The 22,111-nt window shown below is 33.9% G+C and overlaps 1 protein-coding gene across 1 annotated transcript in view; it reads right to left on the minus strand.

Annotated features, from left to right (window-relative positions):
• DNAH8 (dynein, axonemal, heavy chain 8) overlaps window positions 1-22,111 on the minus strand; it is a 135,854-nt gene that overhangs the window by 48,197 nt on the left and 65,546 nt on the right. Inside the window, exons 49-59 of the mRNA XM_014950520.1 lie at window positions 20,567-20,813; window positions 18,992-19,233; window positions 18,771-18,911; window positions 13,679-13,916; window positions 12,307-12,449; window positions 9,509-9,643; window positions 6,739-6,861; window positions 4,547-4,760; window positions 3,557-3,666; window positions 2,871-3,034; window positions 163-355 (exon numbers count right to left, since the gene is read on the minus strand). Coding sequence (XP_014806006.1) covers window positions 163-355; window positions 2,871-3,034; window positions 3,557-3,666; window positions 4,547-4,760; window positions 6,739-6,861; window positions 9,509-9,643; window positions 12,307-12,449; window positions 13,679-13,916; window positions 18,771-18,911; window positions 18,992-19,233; window positions 20,567-20,813 — 1,950 coding nt within the window. The remainder of the gene's footprint in view (window positions 1-162; window positions 356-2,870; window positions 3,035-3,556; window positions 3,667-4,546; window positions 4,761-6,738; window positions 6,862-9,508; window positions 9,644-12,306; window positions 12,450-13,678; window positions 13,917-18,770; window positions 18,912-18,991; window positions 19,234-20,566; window positions 20,814-22,111) is intronic.

Below are 22,111 nucleotides of genomic sequence, written 5' to 3' on the forward strand. Positions count from 1 at the left end.
TTTATTGCATAATAACCATAAAAATCTAAATAAATTATCAAAAAAAAAAACATAGTAGGTACTCAACAAAAGTTTCTGTTTGATATGACTTCAGTAATATAACATACTTAATAATTAAAGGAAAACTTCAGTGCCTGATATTATAGATGTAAAGTGAAATACCTCCTCATAAATTTTTGGTGCTTCAAACACAAAATCTTCTGGTTCATCACCAGTTGGTTCAGGCATCTCCCGTAAAAAATCTACAAAATATGGTTCAGCTTGGAGAACTTCTGTTAAGTCCTTATCCACATGCTCCTCAATAGCTTTAGTAAGAGTTTTATCAAACCAGGCTGCATCTTCAGGAGTAATAAATCTAAAATTCATAGATTAATACAATTTTTTTTAAAAGTGATTTCTAGTTATATAGGAAAAAAACCAGATTATTAAATACTTTAAAAACTTGTAATGTTTCAAATAAAAGTACATATTAGGCAATATATATTAGATGGCAGTCACAGAACTGGATTAGCAACATTCACAGAAATTAAATGCTCCCACACTCTAGAGTGTAATAGTCAATCACATAAAACACAGAAACAACTTGACTTTCCAACTTTCATCTAGAACTAAGCAATAACAGATCATTTAATTTCTTGGATGAAAAAGGTTGAATGATTTCCCAAATAACCATGGCTAACTGACCCTTACCTTTCAATCTGCAGCAGAACAGCATAATTTATGTTATTATAGCACTGCCTATGAAACTCCAATGAGACAAGGAATAATGAAAAGAAGACAGTGTGCATCTCTACAACCTGACTTGATTCTCAATTCCTCTTACACCCCAGTCCATAACAAACATACGCAAAATATACGCTAGCCAGGCAGGGGGCGGGGAGAAGGAGTAATGCAGATTGAAATAAAACAATCTGCAAACATAAATACTAGTGACTACATTTAATTGTTGAAACAACTGTATCTGTTTCCATTGATAGGTTCAAGATGGTTTCAATGCAGATCAAGATCTTTGACTACTGTGATTATCTGAGAAGCAATAAAGAACGACTCTCAGCAATAAATGGTAAACGTAAAAAGTAAGAACCACCTCAACCTCAGAAAAAGGGAATGCCAACTGTGAATGCCAAACTACAGGAAAAAAAAGTAAAATTCATCTTTACTTCTTTTCCTTTTCCATGATACAACTGAGAGAAAAATAGGACAAACATGAAAAAGCTGTACACAATACTCTGTGTTTTCAAATAAGACAAAGAATACTAAAAAATTCTGGTACAGAGACTGCCTAGATATACATTGTATATTTCGTTATTAAAGGTGCTTAGTGATGACATTATAATACTAACCACTATGGAATCTAAAGCAGCATGGAAGAGACTGCAGGACTACACTTGCTCACCCTTCTGTCTAATACACAAGGTATCTGTACAATACATATCTTCTATGTATTTTTAAATTTCCCAAAACAATTAATAAAAAAAAGAACATTTCAGTAAATGTGAGTGATATTGCTCCTAACTTTAAAGCAGCAAATAATACACTCAACAATGTATGACACTTTTGCAACAGTGTGTATGATCCTAATTTCAAATTCAAATTAAACATTTTCCCCCTTTGTATATCAACAGCATTCTATTGCACATATAAATACATATACATCAATTTTAGGAAATTTGTATATTTATATTATATTTGGTAGTTCAGGCATTTAGAAATATCAGCAACATTAGACATTGTAGTAGATTGACATTGAGTAGGTTCTTACCTTTTGAAAACAGAGATGGAACTCCTTATAGTTCTTTTATACCCTTGTTCTCTGCTTTATTTTGACAAGTTACTAAAATAATAGCAATTAAGCCTGACTGTGCTTGAATACCATGCAATCATTATGTATACATCTTGCCTGGTACCATGCCAAATCATCTGCACCAGCCTGCATATATGCAGTCAGCATCTTAAAGTAGATAAATTCCACTTTAGACTTCTGCAACTATGTTACATACTGAAAAACTTCTGGTCATGGCAGGTAGCTCCTAAGCACTTGCCAATTCAAGGCCTTTAGGTCTAATTAAAAGCAAATGCAATATAGTAAGCCCATTTGTGTCCATGGCAAAACATTTTCCATTCCTTTCACTTTGTGATAGCATTATAAAGTAAACGCAGTGTCACAAAATGCACATACATATTTTTAAGAATCAGCATTTCACTTCAATGCTTTAATTATAAAGCATTAATTTTATAAAAATTATGAAGGTTCTTCCTCAGGACATCAGAATAACAGATAATTATACTCATGAAAATCCACAGAAGGGGTGGGTACATGTCAAGTCTTTACTGGCAGCTAAGTACTCCACCTAGCATTTCAGAAGAAACTGAAATAACGTAAACACAAAAGTACTACTGTATCTTTAACAGATACAGCTCATAACTATTTCTGTTTTATGAATATTTTAAAGGAGATTTAGAGGAGACGGGCCATTTTTAAATCATAGGTATGTGATGATTTTTTCTGTGAGCAATTTAAAAGCAATTTTAAATTATTGTCTGTGTATAACTTTAGGACACCACAGGATCCTCTTTTTTACAGAGGAACTGGCTAAGTGTAGCCAAAGATAAGTGGAAAAAAAAAAGTAGGTCGCAACATAGAATATGTGCATATTTCTGAGTTCTCCATCCAATTACTGGTCTAACCTATCAGTACATAGCATGACATTGCTGGGATAATACCCCAATGCAGACTGCATGTAAAACAAGACAAAATTTTTCATATTGGCATAACAGGTTTTATCATATTAAGAATTTTTACAGGTGTATGAGCATAAATGAAGAAAATGGCAAAACCGACTAAACATAAAATGCTACAGTTATTATACCTGTCAGCAATTACTCTGGTACATTCATGCTTAAAAAGTGTTAGAAGGGCAGTGCTGTTGTTGCATTCTTCTGCTTTTATAGTTAACATTCCTTGCCAAATTCTGGAAAGGTCACGAAGGTTGAAAATGTAGTGGAATTTAGACGGTGTAGGCAGCATCTTTGTCTAAAGAAATATATTTTTTTTGTTAATATTCAAAGCCAGTAACATTTAGAAGGAATCAATAATAATATAATTTATAATTGATAACACGTATGAAATATAAAAATAACAAAACTACTAATTTTCACACACAAAATCATAGGAAAATTCTTTCTAGGAAGTCATCAAACACTCAGTTTAAAACCCCAACTCTACAACTTGTGATTATTTCAGATGTTGCTCTGGGATTTTAAAATTAAAAACTATAATTTATAAAGAATTTCACTCCCTGTTCCTTAGCTACAGTGATTAAAGCTTTGGGTAACATGAATAAAACTATAGGAATGAATGGACTGATATTTCCATTCACCTATCTTGCATACTGAAATCTGATATTTTCCAGATTGTGCCTCCAAAACTATTTTAGCCCATCTTTCTCCTGCTTTTTCTTGTTATAGACATGTTCTTAAGGAATGTGTGTCTAAATTACACTAATAGGTACTCTGTTAAGACTGATTGTGATAAAACTTTCCCTGTAATTTATACCTTTGTCCACTGCCACAATATTCTGCCTGTTGGGACCAATTTTTTCACCATATCACATACTTCAGGACTGAATTTTCTACATGAATGAAAGTATCCACAGCCAATAATACCTGAAAAGATAAAATGCAATATAAAATTAATCTCAAGCTGTAGGATATAATAAAGTAGGTTGTGAGAAAGATATAGCCACTTATTTAAAACATTAATTAGATTTTAAATTGCAACAAAATAATTTTGTCTCTCTTGTCCATGGGCTTTTCTGAACCAGAGTAGAAAAAACTGGCAGGAACTGCTGGCTTTTAATAATATACTGCATTCACAAAGTTAATTGACCAAGACAACTGTGGGGAGTGAGGAATTGTGGAGATGCGCTGCTGAGCGAGAGCTCGGCAGGTGTTCTTGCAGTGATGGGAAGGAAGCCTTGAGAACAGTAAAACAGTAAAATCTAGTGAGGAAAATAACAGATAATAATGTTTGGATAACATAGGCACATGAACACTTATACGTAGCCAATTGTATTGCTCGCAACAGCGTGTGGACTGGCCCCACAACATATCTGTGTAGAGAGCACAGTGTGTGATCAAAAGAGAGAAACTAAATATGCTGTAAAAATAAAACATTAAATGTCTTTGCTTCATCACTTGGCAGAGTCCGTGCCCTTTGTTGCCACAGGGAACTGAGAACTTCAGCAACAGAGGGCATTTCAGACAGCGCAGAGGTGGAATGGTAACCTACATAGTAATAGGAGTGCTCATACTCTTCCAGTAAAACCCATTACTTTCTTATGTATGTCCAAAATTAGAATGACAAGAATTTAAAGGGGTTAATTTCTCTTTCATGGCACTATTTTTCCTGTAATACAGCTTCAGTTGTTTCACTGCAAGTACTCTAATTTGCATTATGAAAGTGAGAAAGAGAATACACTTTTATATATTTTTTCAATTATCAAATTATCAAAAAAAATTATACTAAAACAAGAGAAAGTAGTACCAAAAATTTTGTCTATGGATGCATTGGATGGCAATGTACAATTAAATACACAAAACTGTCTTTTTAAACGCTGGGGAATATCATTACGGCCTCCTCCAGGATGTATCATTGCTGCTATTAATTGTACGTCTACAATCGTATTGAAGTCTCCAGGTTTATCCAAGCTGTACATTCCTTTCATTTCCATCATCTGACGAACGATTTCATTTGTTACCTGTAAGTTTATGTAACTTGTACAAATTAGAAATTCAAACAAGAAAAAAAGAAAATACACCCTAATAATTTTATTTCTTCTTGTAATTCTACCACCAATCCCTAGAAAGAGGTTTTCACTTGAATCTAAACTCAGATTAAACTATCTTCTTTAGTCACATGGGAGATCTTGGTATACCTGATTTTAAATATCAGGAAAACTCTTTCAGAGCTGTACTACCAAATGTGTTTGTATTCCTTTTGACTAAATAAAGTTAAGGCAATGAAGTGGAAGTAAAATTGTTTTGTTCTCTATTTTGCTGCTTGATATTCAGCTCCAGGTGTTCAAACAACGCTTTACAGTTCTCCCTTTGGCCTCCTTTGAAGCAAAACAATTAATTATTTTTTGAAAGAGGAAGCTTTTTATTCTGAAAATGTTATTTACTCCACATTCCACACTACAGCACCTATATGGATAAGGAGGCACCAGAGTTTGCTCCCATAGCAACTGCCCAACTGATACTCAGCAAGCCGCCTCTGTTCACATATCCTAAAAAAGCCACAAGATATGCAGCAGTGCACCATCATTCCATTAAAAATATTTCAGCAATGTCTTGGGGCTATAATGGAAGACTTAGCGGAGGTCCTTTCATAGTGATGATCCTTTTTATTATTGAACACTGCCTGGGCCTGTGAGTACTCTTCCTCAAACACAGCTACCTATGTTCTAGACTATGGTCAAGCAGCCCAGTGTTGTGGGTAATTCAATGTTAGTTTCAATTAAAAAAAAAATAAATAAATAAAGTGAGAGCAAATGATGCAAACCAAAGACCTAATATATATTGGCTTTCAGGTAGAAGGCAAGGCTCCACTTCACAGACACTAAAAACACACTTGGATTCCATTCTGACAAAAACAGCTTTCTAAAGTGAAGAGAAGGAGCTATTCAATCTACATGGACTCACATATATCCATACTGCCACTTAAATATGTGCCCAAGCCCGCAATGACCAGACCTCCTACCCACACTGTTAACAAACCAGCTCAATGTTATGAGCACCCGGAGCTCAAACTGTGAGTCTCACAGAAGCCAGAGAGCCTGAGAATTCAAAAAGGCACAGAGGCCCTAGGTTTTTAATTTGTTATTTACTCTGAGAAAATAAAAAAAAAATAAAAAAAAAATAAAAAAAAAATAAAAAAAAAATAAAAAAAAAATAAAAAAAAAATAAAAAAAAAATAAAAAAAAAATAAAAAAAAAATAAAAAAAAAATAAAAAAAAAATAAAAAAAAAATAAAAAAAAAATAAAAAAAAAATAAAAAAAAAATAAAAAAAAAATAAAAAAAAAATAAAAAAAAAATAAAAAAAAAATAAAAAAAAAATAAAAAAAAAATAAAAAAAAAGAGTAATAGTAAGCATACTTGATCTTTATGCCAGAATAGACATTCCAGAAAAAACAGCATCCTAGGCTGGAAATACTTCAGACCTACTACAGGAAGGAACTGTGAGACACTTTTGCCTGATTTGGGTCTTAGAGGTATATGAATGTTTACACACTCAAGCTGTAGATGGGCTCGTCAAAGCCAAAAATTCTTTAATAAAGTTTGTAAGCCAACGTGTTACCCTTCAATTTGGACACAGTCTTCATTACTTTCTCCAAGGTAGCACACTCTCATTTTGCAGAACATTTGTTTACTGGTGCTCTCAAATTAATGTCAATCTTGAACTTAATAATACAGTACTTCAGTATAATGAAGCTTTTTATTTAGTCTTAAAAAATATGAGAAAGTGAGGATTATGTAAGATATGACACCATTATTCTGCATGTCTTGTCAGTAAATCTAATTTTCTGTCTTTTTTTCTTCATCAATGTACCATAGTTAGAAAGCGTTTCCAATAATTAACAGTTAATTACAATATTGAGCAAGTACACTGATTCCTATGTGTATAAAGAAAAGACACAACAATTTGAGAATATCACATTTGTTAAGAAACAGTTTACCTGATCTCCCCATTCATTGATAAATGGCATATTGATATCATCAATAAAGACAGTCATCTTTCTGCCTCCAGGAGGTCCGTAAGTACTTCCAACGCGTTTGTCTACATAACTCTCTATTGTCCTCTAAAAATTAAAGAAAGTTCTTGTTTTGCATCTAAAGCAACAATATTTAAAATGCAGTGTTAAAAAACGTCTTACTGTCTTACTGCTTTTTACAGCACTTATCCAATGATTCCTTCTTTTTTGGTAGTAGTTTCATCTCTGGTTCATCATTAAGGAATCTTATTCTCCTGCTGATCACACTCATTCCTATGCAGTTCCCTGGCTTTAGGACTATGTCCTGCAACCCACCTCTAGCTACTAGAGAAGTTTTTAAAACTAGAGAAGTTTTCAAACTTGGAAATTATTATTTAATTATCAGCATTGAAGCCCATTATTATCATGAAGTCACCAAACTAAAATGACATTAATTTTAGTATGACACATTATCATTGTACAAAACATCACATCTTCTTGTGAATGCTATTTCAGTCTTCAAACATGTCAAGATTAATATGAGAAACTTCTAAGAGTAAAGAAAATGAATAGATCAAAAGTTGTGAATTCTGTTCCATATGTTTTTTTTCGCCCTCTTCACAAATCAGTAAGAGGTAGTAAATACCAACAGAAACAGTCTTTTCATTATCTACAGCGTAATTTTTATAAATATTAGACTTATTTAGAAAGACATTTAAGAATCTCCTTTCCAAAGGGTAGCTTTGGAAATGAATGGAATCTGATTTCAGAGAGTTTGTCATGCACTGTCTGAAAATTTTGATTGCTTTGGATTTCCCCTAGCTAAGCTCAAATGTTCCATATTTGCAGTACAACTGCAGACCATACAGAGGCAACTTAGATTCATTTTACAATAATTTCCCAGATGTCTTGTAAGCTAAGTAATGCAATATTTTAACATTTTGGTGGCAATAATCTTTTAAGACTGAGTTCTGAACTAAATAAGAAGCGGGATATAATAGACTAATAAGACATTGGTATGTAATTGAAATATATCTTCAAAGTTCTACAGCTCTACAGTCTTTCTAAAGGTACTTGGAACATAAACAATGGCAGAAAAAATACCTTACAAGATGGTAGTAAATGTTTTCCTTAGACAAATAATTTTTCAGCTTTACAAGCAAAAATGTCATTCTATATGAATAATGTGGCATGTTCTGTCATAAAGATAGAGGTATTAATAGCATTTTTGAAATGGAAAGCAGATACAAGTTTGCTCCAATGTTTTTATCTCTCTTTTTCATGAAAGAAAATAATCATCTGAGTGTTCTAAGATAAACACATACAGAATATTGATAATGTGTCATTTTGGAGATGTGATTGATGTGAAAAAGAGAAACTGCAAGGAGAAAGTGATTACATAAGATATTAAGAATTTTGTAGCACATCTAAATCCAAAATCACCCAGCCCTTCAAATATCCTCAGAATGATGACTCAAAATTAAAAAGCTATTTGGAGTGTGGCTCTTTCAAGTGTTTAAAAGCATTTCAACTATTTGTTGCTACATCTTTCCTTGGAAATCAACACAATAAGCTATGTATTCAGCCAGCTAGCCAAAAAGAAAGAGCATATCTTCTGAGGTACTACAAGACTGTATCAGAGAGAAGACACAATAAGATCCTTTCACAGACTCTCTGTACCAGAAATGATACAATCTGGGTTTTGTTTTCAAGACAGTAATGTTCTAGGGACCCATAATACACTAAGTAAGGACACCAAGACAGAGATACTGACTGTTCAATTAATCTTGCATGCATGAAAGGATGCCTGTGTTATTCTGTCTCACAGTGTGATATAAACCATGGCCAGAGATCTTACGCATAACAGAAAAGCTCAACAGACATTCTGTGTTTGGTATTAAATAAATAAATAAAATATATTTTATATATATTTGCTTTTCACCATTTTCTTAGTAACATTTACATTAAATTTTTTAAAAAAATGCTTGACTTTGGGATGCAGTTTGTAAGATTGTCTCCATAAGTAGACTTTTCAATGAAGAAATACTCTAAGATTATTATCCTTCTGGCAGATTATCACCATGAATTCATTGCTTTGAAGACGTAATGAAACCAATTCAACTTATAGGATCACATCCTAGCAGATTTGTAGTATTGAATTTTAGCACAGTGGTATAAATTATCTTTTTAATCATTTGAAACAACTATCTGTAGTATTTGTTTCTAATTATATGGATTTTTTAGCAGTTATATTAGGAAAGGGAAATCTCTACAAAGTTATGATGCTAGAGGACCTTAAAGACTGTATTTCTGATGCTGTAGTCACTCCTGAGCTGAGGAAAAACAAGTGAATAAGTTGAAATAAGTTGTTGAAATATGATTTTTATTTTTATTATTTTTTTAAATTATGGTTATAAACTAAAGAATCAGGAAAAACCTGAAGATGTATGACCAAAAATTTTCATTAATCTAAAATGAAAAGGAAATATCTTCAGCAAAAAATGGATTCTTAGAATTCCATAATGAAAAAGCACACAACAATCATAGATGAATATATGTATCTCTCTGCAGGTGACTATATTTAAATCTGATCTCAAAAATTATTTTTTATGGAATTTTCTGAAGGGCTTCAGTGACATAGAGGAAAAGGATCCTTTAGACTTTCTAAATCACTTCTTTTAGCATCAAATTAAGTACACTTTAAATACTTAGCATGGAAATGATATGCAAAAAGTGCTTAAAATCTGTATTTTACCTGAAACATAAATGGTTCTGTGGCAGATGAAAAGTTTAAACTTTTTGACAAATGCTTTTCTGGATCATATTTCTTCACATACGCCTTAATCATTACTGTCTTTGCAGTCCCTTGTTCTCCTGTAAGCAAAACCGCCTGTAACAGATATTTAAATCATGTAACTAGTATCAAACCTTAGTCTGGTAGGTTTTTTTCTAAACTGAATGTGAGGAGATGTATAGAATTGATTTGCAGTGAGTATTGTACTGTTCATTTACCCTGTTAAACAAACCAGTGAAACTGGTGGAGGAGGAAGCAATTTAACACTGAATCTCTAAAATGTGTTTTATGTTCCACTCACAAAAGGAACTGACAACTATTCCTATTTAACAGCAACAAAGGAAAATCACCTGTTTCAGAGCCGGTAGTTATTCTTCATCTCTTTTCAAGAGAGCACCATCCTTCCTTTACAGAGCACTGGCTGGCTCCCATCCAGCCCTTCTCCTAAACTGGTCTGTTACCCAGGTTCCCCAGCCTCACTATGCTGATATAAACTGATTTAGCAAGAAAAGCCTTCTGGATCCTTAAAGAGTCCATGTGTCCTCTGATAGCAGCATGGTTTTCAGAACTGGAACCAAACTTTACCTGTGCTTTTTGTACTGAATTTCGCCAATGCCTGTCATAGGCGTGCTTGATTCTTTCTCTAAACATCCACAGAGGAATATGAAACCAATGCATTTTTTTAAGAATACTTTTAACAAGATTATTGCTGTTGCTGTTGCATAGGGCCTTTAAATCACTTAGCCAGGATTTGATTCATCAAACTTTGACAAAGCAGATTTTGGCCAAGGATGTTCACAGAACAGTCAGGAAGTCTTAGAATGTTTCCCTTTTTTTTTTTTCTTTGCTGATTGTTTTGTTACTGGAAACAAACTCCCTTTTGATTAGACTATAATGATTCTGTCTCCTTATCACTGCAGTATTTAAAACAGCAGCATTTGATACTTCTAAATATGGCGCTTTTGGCTCTTGCAACTCATACTATCTTAATGTATGCCTCACTGTATATATTTCTATTTTTCAAAGCATTTTAATTCCTTTCTGATGGCTTATTCAAATTAAAGGTGCAGAAAATTCTTGTTTCAAGCTAATATTTTGATAGCAAGCATTTTATTTCTGCTTTCTCTTAACATTGTATATAATATATATAATACTATATACTATAACATTTTCTGGTTAATCTGTACACTTAATGTCATTTCCCTGAAAAAAAAAAAAAAAGGCATCAATAAACATGCCAAGAAAGAAGAAAGTCTTTCTTGATTTCCTTCTTATGATGGTAAAATCTGAGTGTAAATCAGAAAGTTTCTGAACCAAAGGATTAATACTTCTTTCCTTTCTCTTAAACCACTTACAGAAATCTCCCATTTCATCTCATGAAAGTGAGCTAGGTAAGAACCCTTCTCTGTTTTCAGGCATGTAAGAATCCTCCGTGTGGTTTTTTTCTAGCTCAGATTTTCATCCTACTTCTACTTTTGACAGATGGTATTGCCTTTATTATTATAGACACTCCATGAAAGGAATTTAATCAGTTTGCGAAAGGGAGTATGTATTATTTACAATTGCAAGCACTGAAGTTGATAACACAGGAGATTCCTGCAGGACATTTGAAATGCCCAAGTGCTCCTGACTGACTTGCTCCTGCTCCCCAACAGATAGCCACAATGATACCACATGGTCTCATTCTTCACCCCGTTTTTGAACAAGTGATCAATTGACCGTGATAACACAGATGATAGTAATAAACTTGCAGAATCAACAAGTGAAGCCAGATCTGTGAAACACCACTTTGGTTTCATCTAGTACATGTAATTCCTATGCATGTTTTAATAACTATTGTTTAATGAGGCCTGAGTCAAAAGCCATGATACTAGATTGGTCCTAATTGATTAAAGCTGTGAGGAGTCTTCTCTCCTTTTCTATAGTTGCGGCTACTACTATTCACTACAGCTTTCCTAATGAGAGAAAAAAAAAAATAGAACAAAGGCTAGGAATTTAAGGTTTTCAGTGAACTGCCTTGTGAAATTAATTTTCCTTGTTTCCCTATTCAAGAAAGCACAAATCAGAAAAATGAATATGGTGTAAAGACTAAGACTGAGGTTTTTGTCTTTCTCTGAGAAAAATAATAGGTTGCTGGAATTAAACTTTTATGCCAAAAAATTACTTTATAAAAAATGATGTTTTAAATATTTTGTCCATGCACAGAAATAAGTACAGAGGATTCATACGAAGAAAATAAAAATAGAGCAATTTCAGTTGGAAAAGACTTAGTTTTCTTTCTAGTGATTGCTGTGTTTCAGATTTGGTATGACAGCAGTGTCAGTAATGCATATTGTTTTTCATTGTTGCCAGGTTTATACTGTTTATATTTTTTCAAGGACCTTTTTCAAATTCCCATTGAAGCTGAGAAGGAGCCCAGACAGAATGTTGGAACGGCTAGTGGAATATTCCATACCATAGATATCATGTTCAGTATATAAATGGAGTTATCTGAGGGGTGGATGCTCATGACTGCTGCTGGGGAGGGTACCAATTCACTGAGTGGCGAGGGCGACTGGTGGCAGGGGAAAACTGCACAAGCTGCTGCGTGGTCCTAGCTGCTGGCTGGGGTTAAAACCATGTCAAGCAATACGTAAATAATACCTGGCAAGCAATGACTAGAGAATGTGAAGAATGATTGCAACTCACAGTTACTTTATAATAGTTTCTATTTATTTCACGTAGTAGGCATATCCTTATATAGGTAATCCTGTACTTACTTTCTGTTGTTTTGCGATTGTGTCTATCAAAAACTGAGTTCTGACATTGTCAACATTTGGAACTAGAATAGATGCATAGTCTGGAACATTATCTGTTGGATAAACATATTCCTGAACTCTTTTACTCCAGTGCTCCCAGTCACCTGAAATGGGAAAAAAAAAAAAAAAAAAAAAAAGAAAAAGAAAAAAAAAAAAGCAGGGGGAAAAAAAAAAAGAGAAAAAAAAAGAAAAAGAGGGAAAAAAAAAAAAGAGGAACATATCTCACAATATTTTGATCATGTTCAACATTTTGATAGTACCAAAAAAAAAATTAAAAAATCCTAGACTTTGCAGGTGAAGTACTACAAAGTATATAAAGGGATAAATTTTCTCAAGTTTAGCTACGATGCATCTAACAAAGGACATACTCAGTCATGACCTCTAATTAGTCTAGAAATGCATATAGTATATGTATTGTATATATATGTAGTCCATAGTACATATATACACTATGGACTACATATATATACTATACATACACTATATATAGTATATATATACACATATATATGTATACTACTAAATATACACGTATTTCTTGAATTTCTATATAGCTATCTGAATAAAAACCCCCAAAGCATGTTTACCTAGAAACTAATTCTCACACTACTGGTGTAGTTATTATACTGGAGGAATTATAGAATGTGAGAATACGAATTGCATATGTGTACACTAAATCAACATTGCCGGTCAAAAAAAAAAAATCTGAATTTGGACACGAGATATAGATACATTCAAGTGAGAACATACTGTGAAAGAACCCTAAGTTCTTTGTGAAACTGGAGTTGTGCATGTTATTTAAACCATAAATTCATTGTGGAAAATATCACACTAATCAAAATATCAATATTCATAATATTCAAAATATTACACTATTCTTACAGTTTTATAAACTGTAAGATTTATTACTGATTATCAGATATGGCTAAATAATTTTTATTAAATGGAGTTAAAATCAGATTATATTTTTAAACAAGAAACACTAGCTGTGAGGAAATGAAATATAAAATTAATATTAATTTAGACTAAACCAGCCAAAGCATAAATTATCTAAAATTGCAGGCTGGTTAAGTTAATAGAAATCTGTAAGAATGAAATTAAAAACAAAAGAAATAAGAAAATGTTACCAAAGAGCACTCTATCCCTTTTTTCTGACTTCTCACTTCCACAGAGGCACTGCATATAGAATCTGTGCTACTAGCATACTGTCATCAAAAATCTCTGCTCATATGACTGTATAACAAGGGTTTAAGGAGTAATTTTAAATTTCAAAGAAGATATACTCAGTTTTAAAATGCCAGTATAAAAAAAGAACATTAGTGCTTTTTCTTACCATAATCAGTAACATAAAACTCATACATTGTTTGATTGGTGCCAGGGGCGATTTCTGGTAAGTCTAATTTGTTATCATGAGCTCTAATGAAGGCTTCAAGTTTGTCTCTACTGTCCAACTCCAGAAGAGCACCTAAACTCCACATTATTGCAAAGCAGAACAATTTATCCAGATGAGATGTAGTTGATAAGCCACCTTCTTCCTTCGATGGAATCAAACCCTCCAGAAGATTAATAGACTGAAAATATTTTAAAATACTATGAGTTAATATTACATAACCTCTTTTTATTTTTATACATATATGCACATGCATTATTTATATGTATTCAAACTTTAAAACATAATTTGAAAACCAATATAGGTTGCCAAAGAATACCATAAAATTCCAAACTAGAAACTCAAGGAAATAGATTAAAAATATAAAGTCGATAAATTTTCCAAAATTACTTAGATAATTTGATCATCAACTATTCTTTAAAATTATGCCTATATAATAAATGTCTTTTAAGATCCAGGGTAACAGAACAGATTTTTAAAGGATTTTATAATATCTACTGGGGTATTCAGAATTCCAAAACTAGGTGGGGCTTAGCCATTTCTTTCCATCCTTAAGCATGGAAAAATTTTCAGCACTTGTCTAATGTATTTATCTTAATTAGGGTAAATTAATGCATCTATCACATTAACCTCGATTTTGTGTTTTAAAAAAAGAAAAGTATTAAAATATCCTATTTTATGATTGCTTCACTTTGTTTCCAATGAACTAGATTCCAGATATCCAATAACTTGCTCTGCTAGTTTTGACTGGGACAGAGTTATTTTTTTCCATATTAGCTTGTATGGGACTATGTTTTGCATTTGTGCTGAAAACGGTGTTGATAATACATGGATGTTTTTGTTACTGCTGAGCAGTGCTTACACAGAATCAAGGTCTCTTCTGCTTCTCACCCCACTCGACCAGTGAGTAGGCCAGGGGTGCACAAGAAGTTGTATCCCACAGATACAGCTGGGACAGCTGACTGTAACTGACCAAAAAAATGTTCCATACCGTATGACATAGTGCTCAGCAGATAAAGCTGGGGGAAGAAGGAGGAAGGGGTGGACGTTCCCCTTCCATTACACGTGATGGAGCCCTGCTTTCCTGGAGACGGCTAAACACCTGCCTACTGATGGGAAGTGGTCAATGAATTCATTGTTTTGCTATGCTTGAGTGCGTGGCTTTTGTTTTACTAATTAAACTGTCTCTACCCATGACTTTTCTCACTTTTGCTCTTCTGATTCTCTCCCCCATCCCACAGGGGGAGAGTGAGTGAGTAAGTGGCTGTGCAGTGCTTAGCTGCTGGCTGGTGTTAAACCATGACACTCACCTGCCTACTGATGGGAAGTGGTCAATGAATTCATTGTTTTGCTATGCTTGAGTGCGTGGCTTTTGTTTTACTAATTAAACTGTCTCTACCCATGACTTTTCTCACTTTTGCTCTTCTGATTCTCTCCCCCATCCCACAGGGGGAGAGTGAGTGAGTAAGTGGCTGTGCAGTGCTTAGCTGCTGGCTGGTGTTAAACCATGACACTTGCTATCTATAATTGTCACTCATGACACATGTTTGATTGTCTTAGATAACATGAGTCAAATTCCAATTCTATACAAGGCAGTGTCAAACACAAAGTTTCAAAATTTGCCTTTTTAACAGTGAAGCAAACTGTTAATCAGCTCTTAGAATTCATATTCTTTATGATGTCTTGGATCTCAAACTCAAACTGGGAAGTAATGAAGCCCTATACAGTTTTTATGCAGCCTACCTAAATGACCTAAATAGTTAAATACTTTTCATTACTTTAAAATTCAGTTTTAAAAAAGGATTAATCAGCATTAATTACACTTTATGACATTAAAATAATGGCACTTCTTTTCTTTGGAAGACAGTTTATCTAATTATTTCCAGGACAGTCTGTGTCCCAGTTTATCTGAACAAAATCTTTTTGTTCCCTCAAATACAAGCTCATGTTCAAAATTTCCCATGATGCTCCGGGTCTCAGCAATATTCTATAACAAGTTTTTGGAGAAAGAAAACGGAAAAAATTAAACTGATTTATAAAACCTCACAAATGGTTGCAATAAATCAGATGAAAACTTCAGCTTGCCCAGCATCTCATCTGCAATAGTGACCAAAAGGGGACACTTAGAGAAGAGTGAAAACAAAGAAAAAACTTGCTTGGCTTGTGGTGGTACTGGGGATGGTAAATCCTGCTGGTACTCTCTTAAGCTTGGGGCTTTCTGAACCAAATACACTTTTCCTGTGTTTAGTAATCCTGCATGGATTTTTCCACCCTGAAAATACTGAGACTGGTCTTGAGCCTACATAAACTTTTATCATCTATAACACCCTTTGGCAATATATTCTACAGGTCTGCTATTCATGCCATTGAACAGTTTGTTTTTTCCCTGGGTAAACCCCTTCATGCTTATCTTCACTGAATTTCATTTGCCATTTTATTACCTATTTATTCAGTCTCATAAAGTCTGTCTACAGTTCTTCATGGTTAGCTGTTTTGTCCTTACTACCCTGAATAGTTTAGAATCATCAGTAAACTTCTTCACCTAAAACTTTTCCAAATTCTTTATGAACATTTTGAACAGCATTGGCCCCAGAAAAGGTACCTCAGGATTAGTGGTAATGTCTGTTCTTCCTAAAAACTGATACTCCAATCACACATTTCCTGTCTTCTAATTAGTTATTTATCTAGAAATTAACCTTGCATCTTCTGCTATGACTGCTTAGCTTCCGTGTAAATCCCTGGTAAAGAACTTTGTCAAACACTTATATTCCTTCATGTAGACCACATCAATCAGATCTCCTTTAGCTACACATTTACAGACTTTTCCAATATGCTTGTAAGGCAGAATAACCGTAAACAAAAACTGCATTGAATCTCCTAAGTTATATTTGTCCACCCCAGTGGAGGATGGTAAACAGGCAAAAGAAAAATATATAAGTAAAAACACACACACAAAAAAAAAATCAGCCAGGAACAATACTAGAATATATGCAGTTAGAAAGTCAGTGGAAATTACAAGGAGGAAACCAAAGGTGAGATCACTTTTTATATAAAACCATTATGAAGCGGTTGTACATTAAAAAATAACTTAAATTGTGAATGCTAACAAACGGCAGATAATTTGGTACATGTGCATGTGTGGGTGAATATCTGAAACTAAGTTTAAAATTCAAGTACAACTCAATTTTGCTATCTGCTAGATGCAACTGTTTTGAGACAGTTGTAAATTTTTAAAACACCTGAACTAAACAAAAATGGCATGTCCTGAGTTCCACTATTAACAAGAAGGAGTTCGACAGAACCACCAATAAGGAAGCTGATAAGGTACAGTGCTTCTGCACATAGGCCATTTATGGCAAAACTGCGATCTCAAGGTTCTGGAAAGGAGAGGTAGTGGAAAAGAAGGGCCCCCAAATGAAATGGTATTGGAAAAAAAGGGGCCCAGAAAGAAGGAGGTGAAGATCCTGGTTGAAGGAAAGATCCTGGAAACATAAGAATATCCTGGAGATCAAAGATATGCATGTAGGCAAATGCTGCAGGATGCCAAGAGGCCTTGTCATGTCATGCCCAATTCTGCAGCTGCACAGCACAGAAACCAACATGACTTTTTGCCCTACCTTCCCACATCAAGAAAGAAATCCTTGCTGGGAAGGGAAATCATCAAGACTAAGTGAATGTAACACTGGCAGGGGGAAGCAAGTGAGGAAGTGAATCTGTGAAATGATCAAGTAGTATAAAAGCTCTGATTTCAGTGGTTCTTAGATAAACCCCAGCATATAGATCTACTAAGGGTTATTTACACTGTTGCACCTATGACAGAAACTTGCTAGAGATTTTTATTCACTGGAAGAAACATTCAATACAGGTTAAATCAGGGAAATATGTCTCTTAGCCAGCAGTATGAGTAGAACACTGACTTGCTCACACTTCCTACCACGCCCTAAATCAAAAATAACATAGAAGCTTCTAGCCCCAGGAAAAGTCTTTCATGAAGACAGCATCAATTCAGTCAGAGGTTTCACAGATAACCAATGTAGAAGAAAAAAATATTTCTAAAAATTTGGCACATATCATGTCTATCTTGTTTATCATCATAAATTGGCAAGTTGCATAGTTTCTGCCTATGGGATTCAATTCTGTACATATCGTAATTCCACTTGATACTGCACAGTTAATCTTTGCAGCATTTACTGTGCCTATTAAATTGCAGCAAAGTACTTCAAACTGTTGAAAATCTTAAGCTAAATCCTTAATGAATAATGAAGAGATACTGGTTGCAAATTGACTAGTTTAATATAAAATTGAAGTGTTATCCAAAATATTATCTTATCTACCCTCTTATTCGAAGGCACTACTGCATTTGTTATGAGAGTGCCCATATAAAACTGAGATTACATGGACAAGTAGAAAAGCCTGGAGACTTAGAATCTGCAGATTACAACAGACAAACAAATCAGCTGTATAGGACTGTCAGTTTTGCAAAATCTGCCAAACACATAATTTTATTATTAATAAATCATTGATAAAGTTTGGACTCCACCCAAGGTAGTATTGCAATTGATAGAAAGGGACAGGCAGAAATTACTACATTGACCTTGGAAGAGCTGACTGACAGAATCACAGCTATTACATCTCAAGATAAAAAGATAATTAGAAATATTCATCACTCTTTCTGCTGATGCTACCAGTGGGGTTAGACTGACCCTTAACAGAATTCATTTGGTATTAAAAAGAACTGGGTTGAAACCACTAGCTTATTAGAGACATGCTTCTGAAAACTTACTGAGGTCTGCAAATACCAGTCAACAGAAGACTAGCCTACATATGAAACAATAAAGAGAGTAAATTTTTCTTCTGCACCTTAGAGAGGTTCCTCTTATATTGCCTAGGAAACAAATATTGAGTTTGAGGTTTTCTTTGTAAGGAGAGAACCTTTTCAAATTAAATGTTATTGCTATCAAATGTTCTCCTTGCTATTTCTGCATGTTTACTATAGTCAGTCAATTTATACAGACTTATACAGTAACCGTTTTACCTGCATAATGTAGTTACATTCCAGAAGTTCCATTTTTGGATTAAGGTTTAGTTTCATATAGGTATATGCTGGTTCAAAGATTCTATCATACAAACTTTGTAAAACTTCAGCTTCTTCAGAAGAACGTTTTTTCAGCCATGCCTGCAAAACATCCACAATATTTTTTGGTCTAAAATACATAACAAGGTAAAGGTAGGATCAGCCAGCAATGATAATCTTACTTGCAATATTGGTCTCCAGCTGAGGGCAGAAGAACTGATATAGACCATACCCATTCGAGAAACTGTTGCTGGAGAGGCATTCTCAATGTTGTGGACCTCAAATAACAGTTTACACCTAGGAGACATAGGAATTCGATCTCCATTTGCTAGAGTAAGGGTCTTGTTATCATCCAAAACTGAATTTAGATTCTCAATCCAGATTGCATCTACAGGACCATCTAAAATCAGAAACACATTTTTACCTGGAAAAATAATCAGAAGAGATATAGTTCATATCACCACGCTGAAAGAACAAGAAAATACGGTTACAAAAGATGGTCTAGAACTTAAATAATGTATAAAAACATATTTTATTTGTTGTAATTTCTGCCATCTCCATGGATGTTCGTTACTGTATAAATTGCGTACTTAGTTAAGGAATTATTTTTGAAACAATTAGCAAACAAGGGCACAAATATATCTTTAAAATGTTGAACATCTGTGGTGATATTACCTTAGCTTCCAGATAGATAACACACCACACTCTCACTCCCTCTCCTCAACTGGACAGAGCAAGAAAATATGGTGAAAAAGCTTGTGGGTTGAGGTAAATACAGGGACATCACTTACCAACTATTGTCATGGGCAAAACAGGCTTGATTTGGGGACAATTAAGTTATTGCAAATTAACATAGACGTGGATGATGAGAAACAAAGATGAAAAACATAAAATATCTTTCCCCCATCCCCTTTTCTTTCTCCAGATTCGATATCTTCCTTCCCAACCTAACCTGACTTTCTCCTTCCTCCACCCACCGCTCCTTCCTGAGCAGCACAGTGGAGATTGGAGAATATAGCATTTTGTCACTAAAATAAGAGTTCTTTGGGCAACTAAACAAAAGGTGTTGAATATTCACATAACCCATTTAAGTTTTAAAACTATCACCACTCATCAGTTCTGAAAATCTAATTGTTTCCTTTTATTTTGAAACATAGATGAAAATGCCTAAATTTTGGAAATCAATTTTAAATTCTGGCTTTATTTTGAATATAGACAATTTCCAACAGAGAAAATATAGACATTTCCAATATAGAAAATTCAACTTTCTTTTAAAAAGAATTTCCTTCTAGGAAGGTTCCCTTGAAGAATTCTCTTTCTCTAATATAAACATTTATATTTTTTCAGATACAATTGAATCACTGTGAAAAGGAATTTCAATATTCCAATCCTAAAATAACAAAACATAGATATAGGTAATCAATATATGAAAAACCATGGAAAAAACATTATTTTAAAGTTTGACCAATTACCACAAGTAAATTTAAATTATAATTTATCAGCTTCCAACTAACATATCTGCACTGTAGAACTGAAGTGGCAAGGAAATGAACAATTTTTTTAATGTAGAGATACTAGTAAAAGAATAAATTTTTAAACTGCTGTCCTCTCTTGAGAAGTGAACTGTAAGCTCATCTGTGTTTTCTATAGTTTCTCTCAAGAGAGAACTTTACCACATTTGTAAATTCTAGATGCTTTTTTTCAACATATTGTTCAAGAGGTATTTTTATGAGACCACTCACAAAGTATTTACTCACCCTTTTTAGCTTTCAGTGTTTTCCTCCACAGTGTAGAAAATATTCCATCTGTCCAATCATTAGTTGCAGCATCTAGTTTTCCAAACATCTGAGGAGCAGTAATAGCTTTGGGGTTCATACGCATTTCTCTATGAGGTTGGCCACATTCTGTTAGAGCTCTCATTAACATAGTTATGACCGTTGTTTTACCAGATCCACTAGGTCCAAGTGTCATCAACCCATGACGTACTAGAGAAGTTTCATACAACTGTTAAAACAAACATACAAACAAAATATTTTAAGAAATATATGTCTTGGAAGATTCTTGCTTGCATTTAATACATTTGATATTGATTATAAATTTATTAGCCATACAAATTATATGCTCAGAATTTAAATTAGCATATGTTTGCTAATTTTTATTGTTTTGTGGAATACTACATACCTTCACATCCTAATCTTCTAAGCACTAAGCAAGTTTACTATCAAACAGTTTATGGAACTAAATCTTGCTAAACTTTTCAAAGCAACTGAAAATAATTTCACCAGAATCTAAAAAGGATTTTCTATATTATTCAAAAGAAAAAATGAATAGTAGCAACACATTAATGCAACAACACATTAATACAACAGAAGAATGACTAATTAACACACTGCTAAAACACCCGATCATACGAAATAAACATAGGGACCACACTTCCTACAGAACTGTGGATGGGTTTTGGTTCAGGACAGTTTTTTATTAAATTTTCTATTTTTCTTTTAGTATTAGCTTTAAGCTTGCTATGAAAGCAGCAGCGCCTGCATACACAAGTATCTCCTTTTGGAGCACCTGAAAGGAACAAAGAAGTGGTAGTCCTCCTGGATGACAGAACCTTGAAAGGAGAAACATATATAACTGCTTCCCCTGCAAGCTGAATAAAGGCTTGGATCAGTCCAGGAGGAAGATATACAGGCACGAAAAATCTAAACTGCAAGCAAGTCCAATATGAACTTGACAATTTCAAACTTCTTATTCCCAGTGGAAGGTGGAATTTGTTAAGGCACAAGCAATCTTCCTATAACCAGTTTGGCAACCAAAAATACGAAGCTGTGAATAAAATAGTGAACATGGCTTTAAACAGGATGGTCAAAAGTGTTTTCTTCTATACAAAAATTCTGCTGGTCATCAGTGTGAAGCTGTGAGAAGGACAATACAGATCCAGCATGCAGAATGCAGAGGAAAACTTTATGCAAATTTGGTGGAGTCTGAGCAGAGCCATAAATAGATCTCTGGTTTGATGACAGAGACATGATATTTTAATTGCTGTGAAGTAACATAAGGCAGAATGGTGCACTATGTAAAATATTTTAATGCACTGTAACCATTGTTCTCATTCAACAAATCACGTGGCAGTTTTGGTTTTTAAGCAAGACAAGTTTAGAAGTTTTCAGAAATCTGGCAATAAGTACAAAGGTCACAGTGCCTTTCTTGGTTTACACCTAGCTTCTTTAAAGATACTTAAATTGTAAGAGCCAGTGTAGTTTCTAACTTTAGACTGTACAACCAATGAACAAGCTTAGCAC

Source organism: Calidris pugnax, unplaced genomic scaffold (genome assembly GCF_001431845.1).
Source record: "Calidris pugnax isolate Ruff unplaced genomic scaffold, ASM143184v1 scaffold24, whole genome shotgun sequence".
In the NCBI taxonomy this organism is placed as follows: Eukaryota; Metazoa; Chordata; class Aves; order Charadriiformes; family Scolopacidae; genus Calidris; species Calidris pugnax.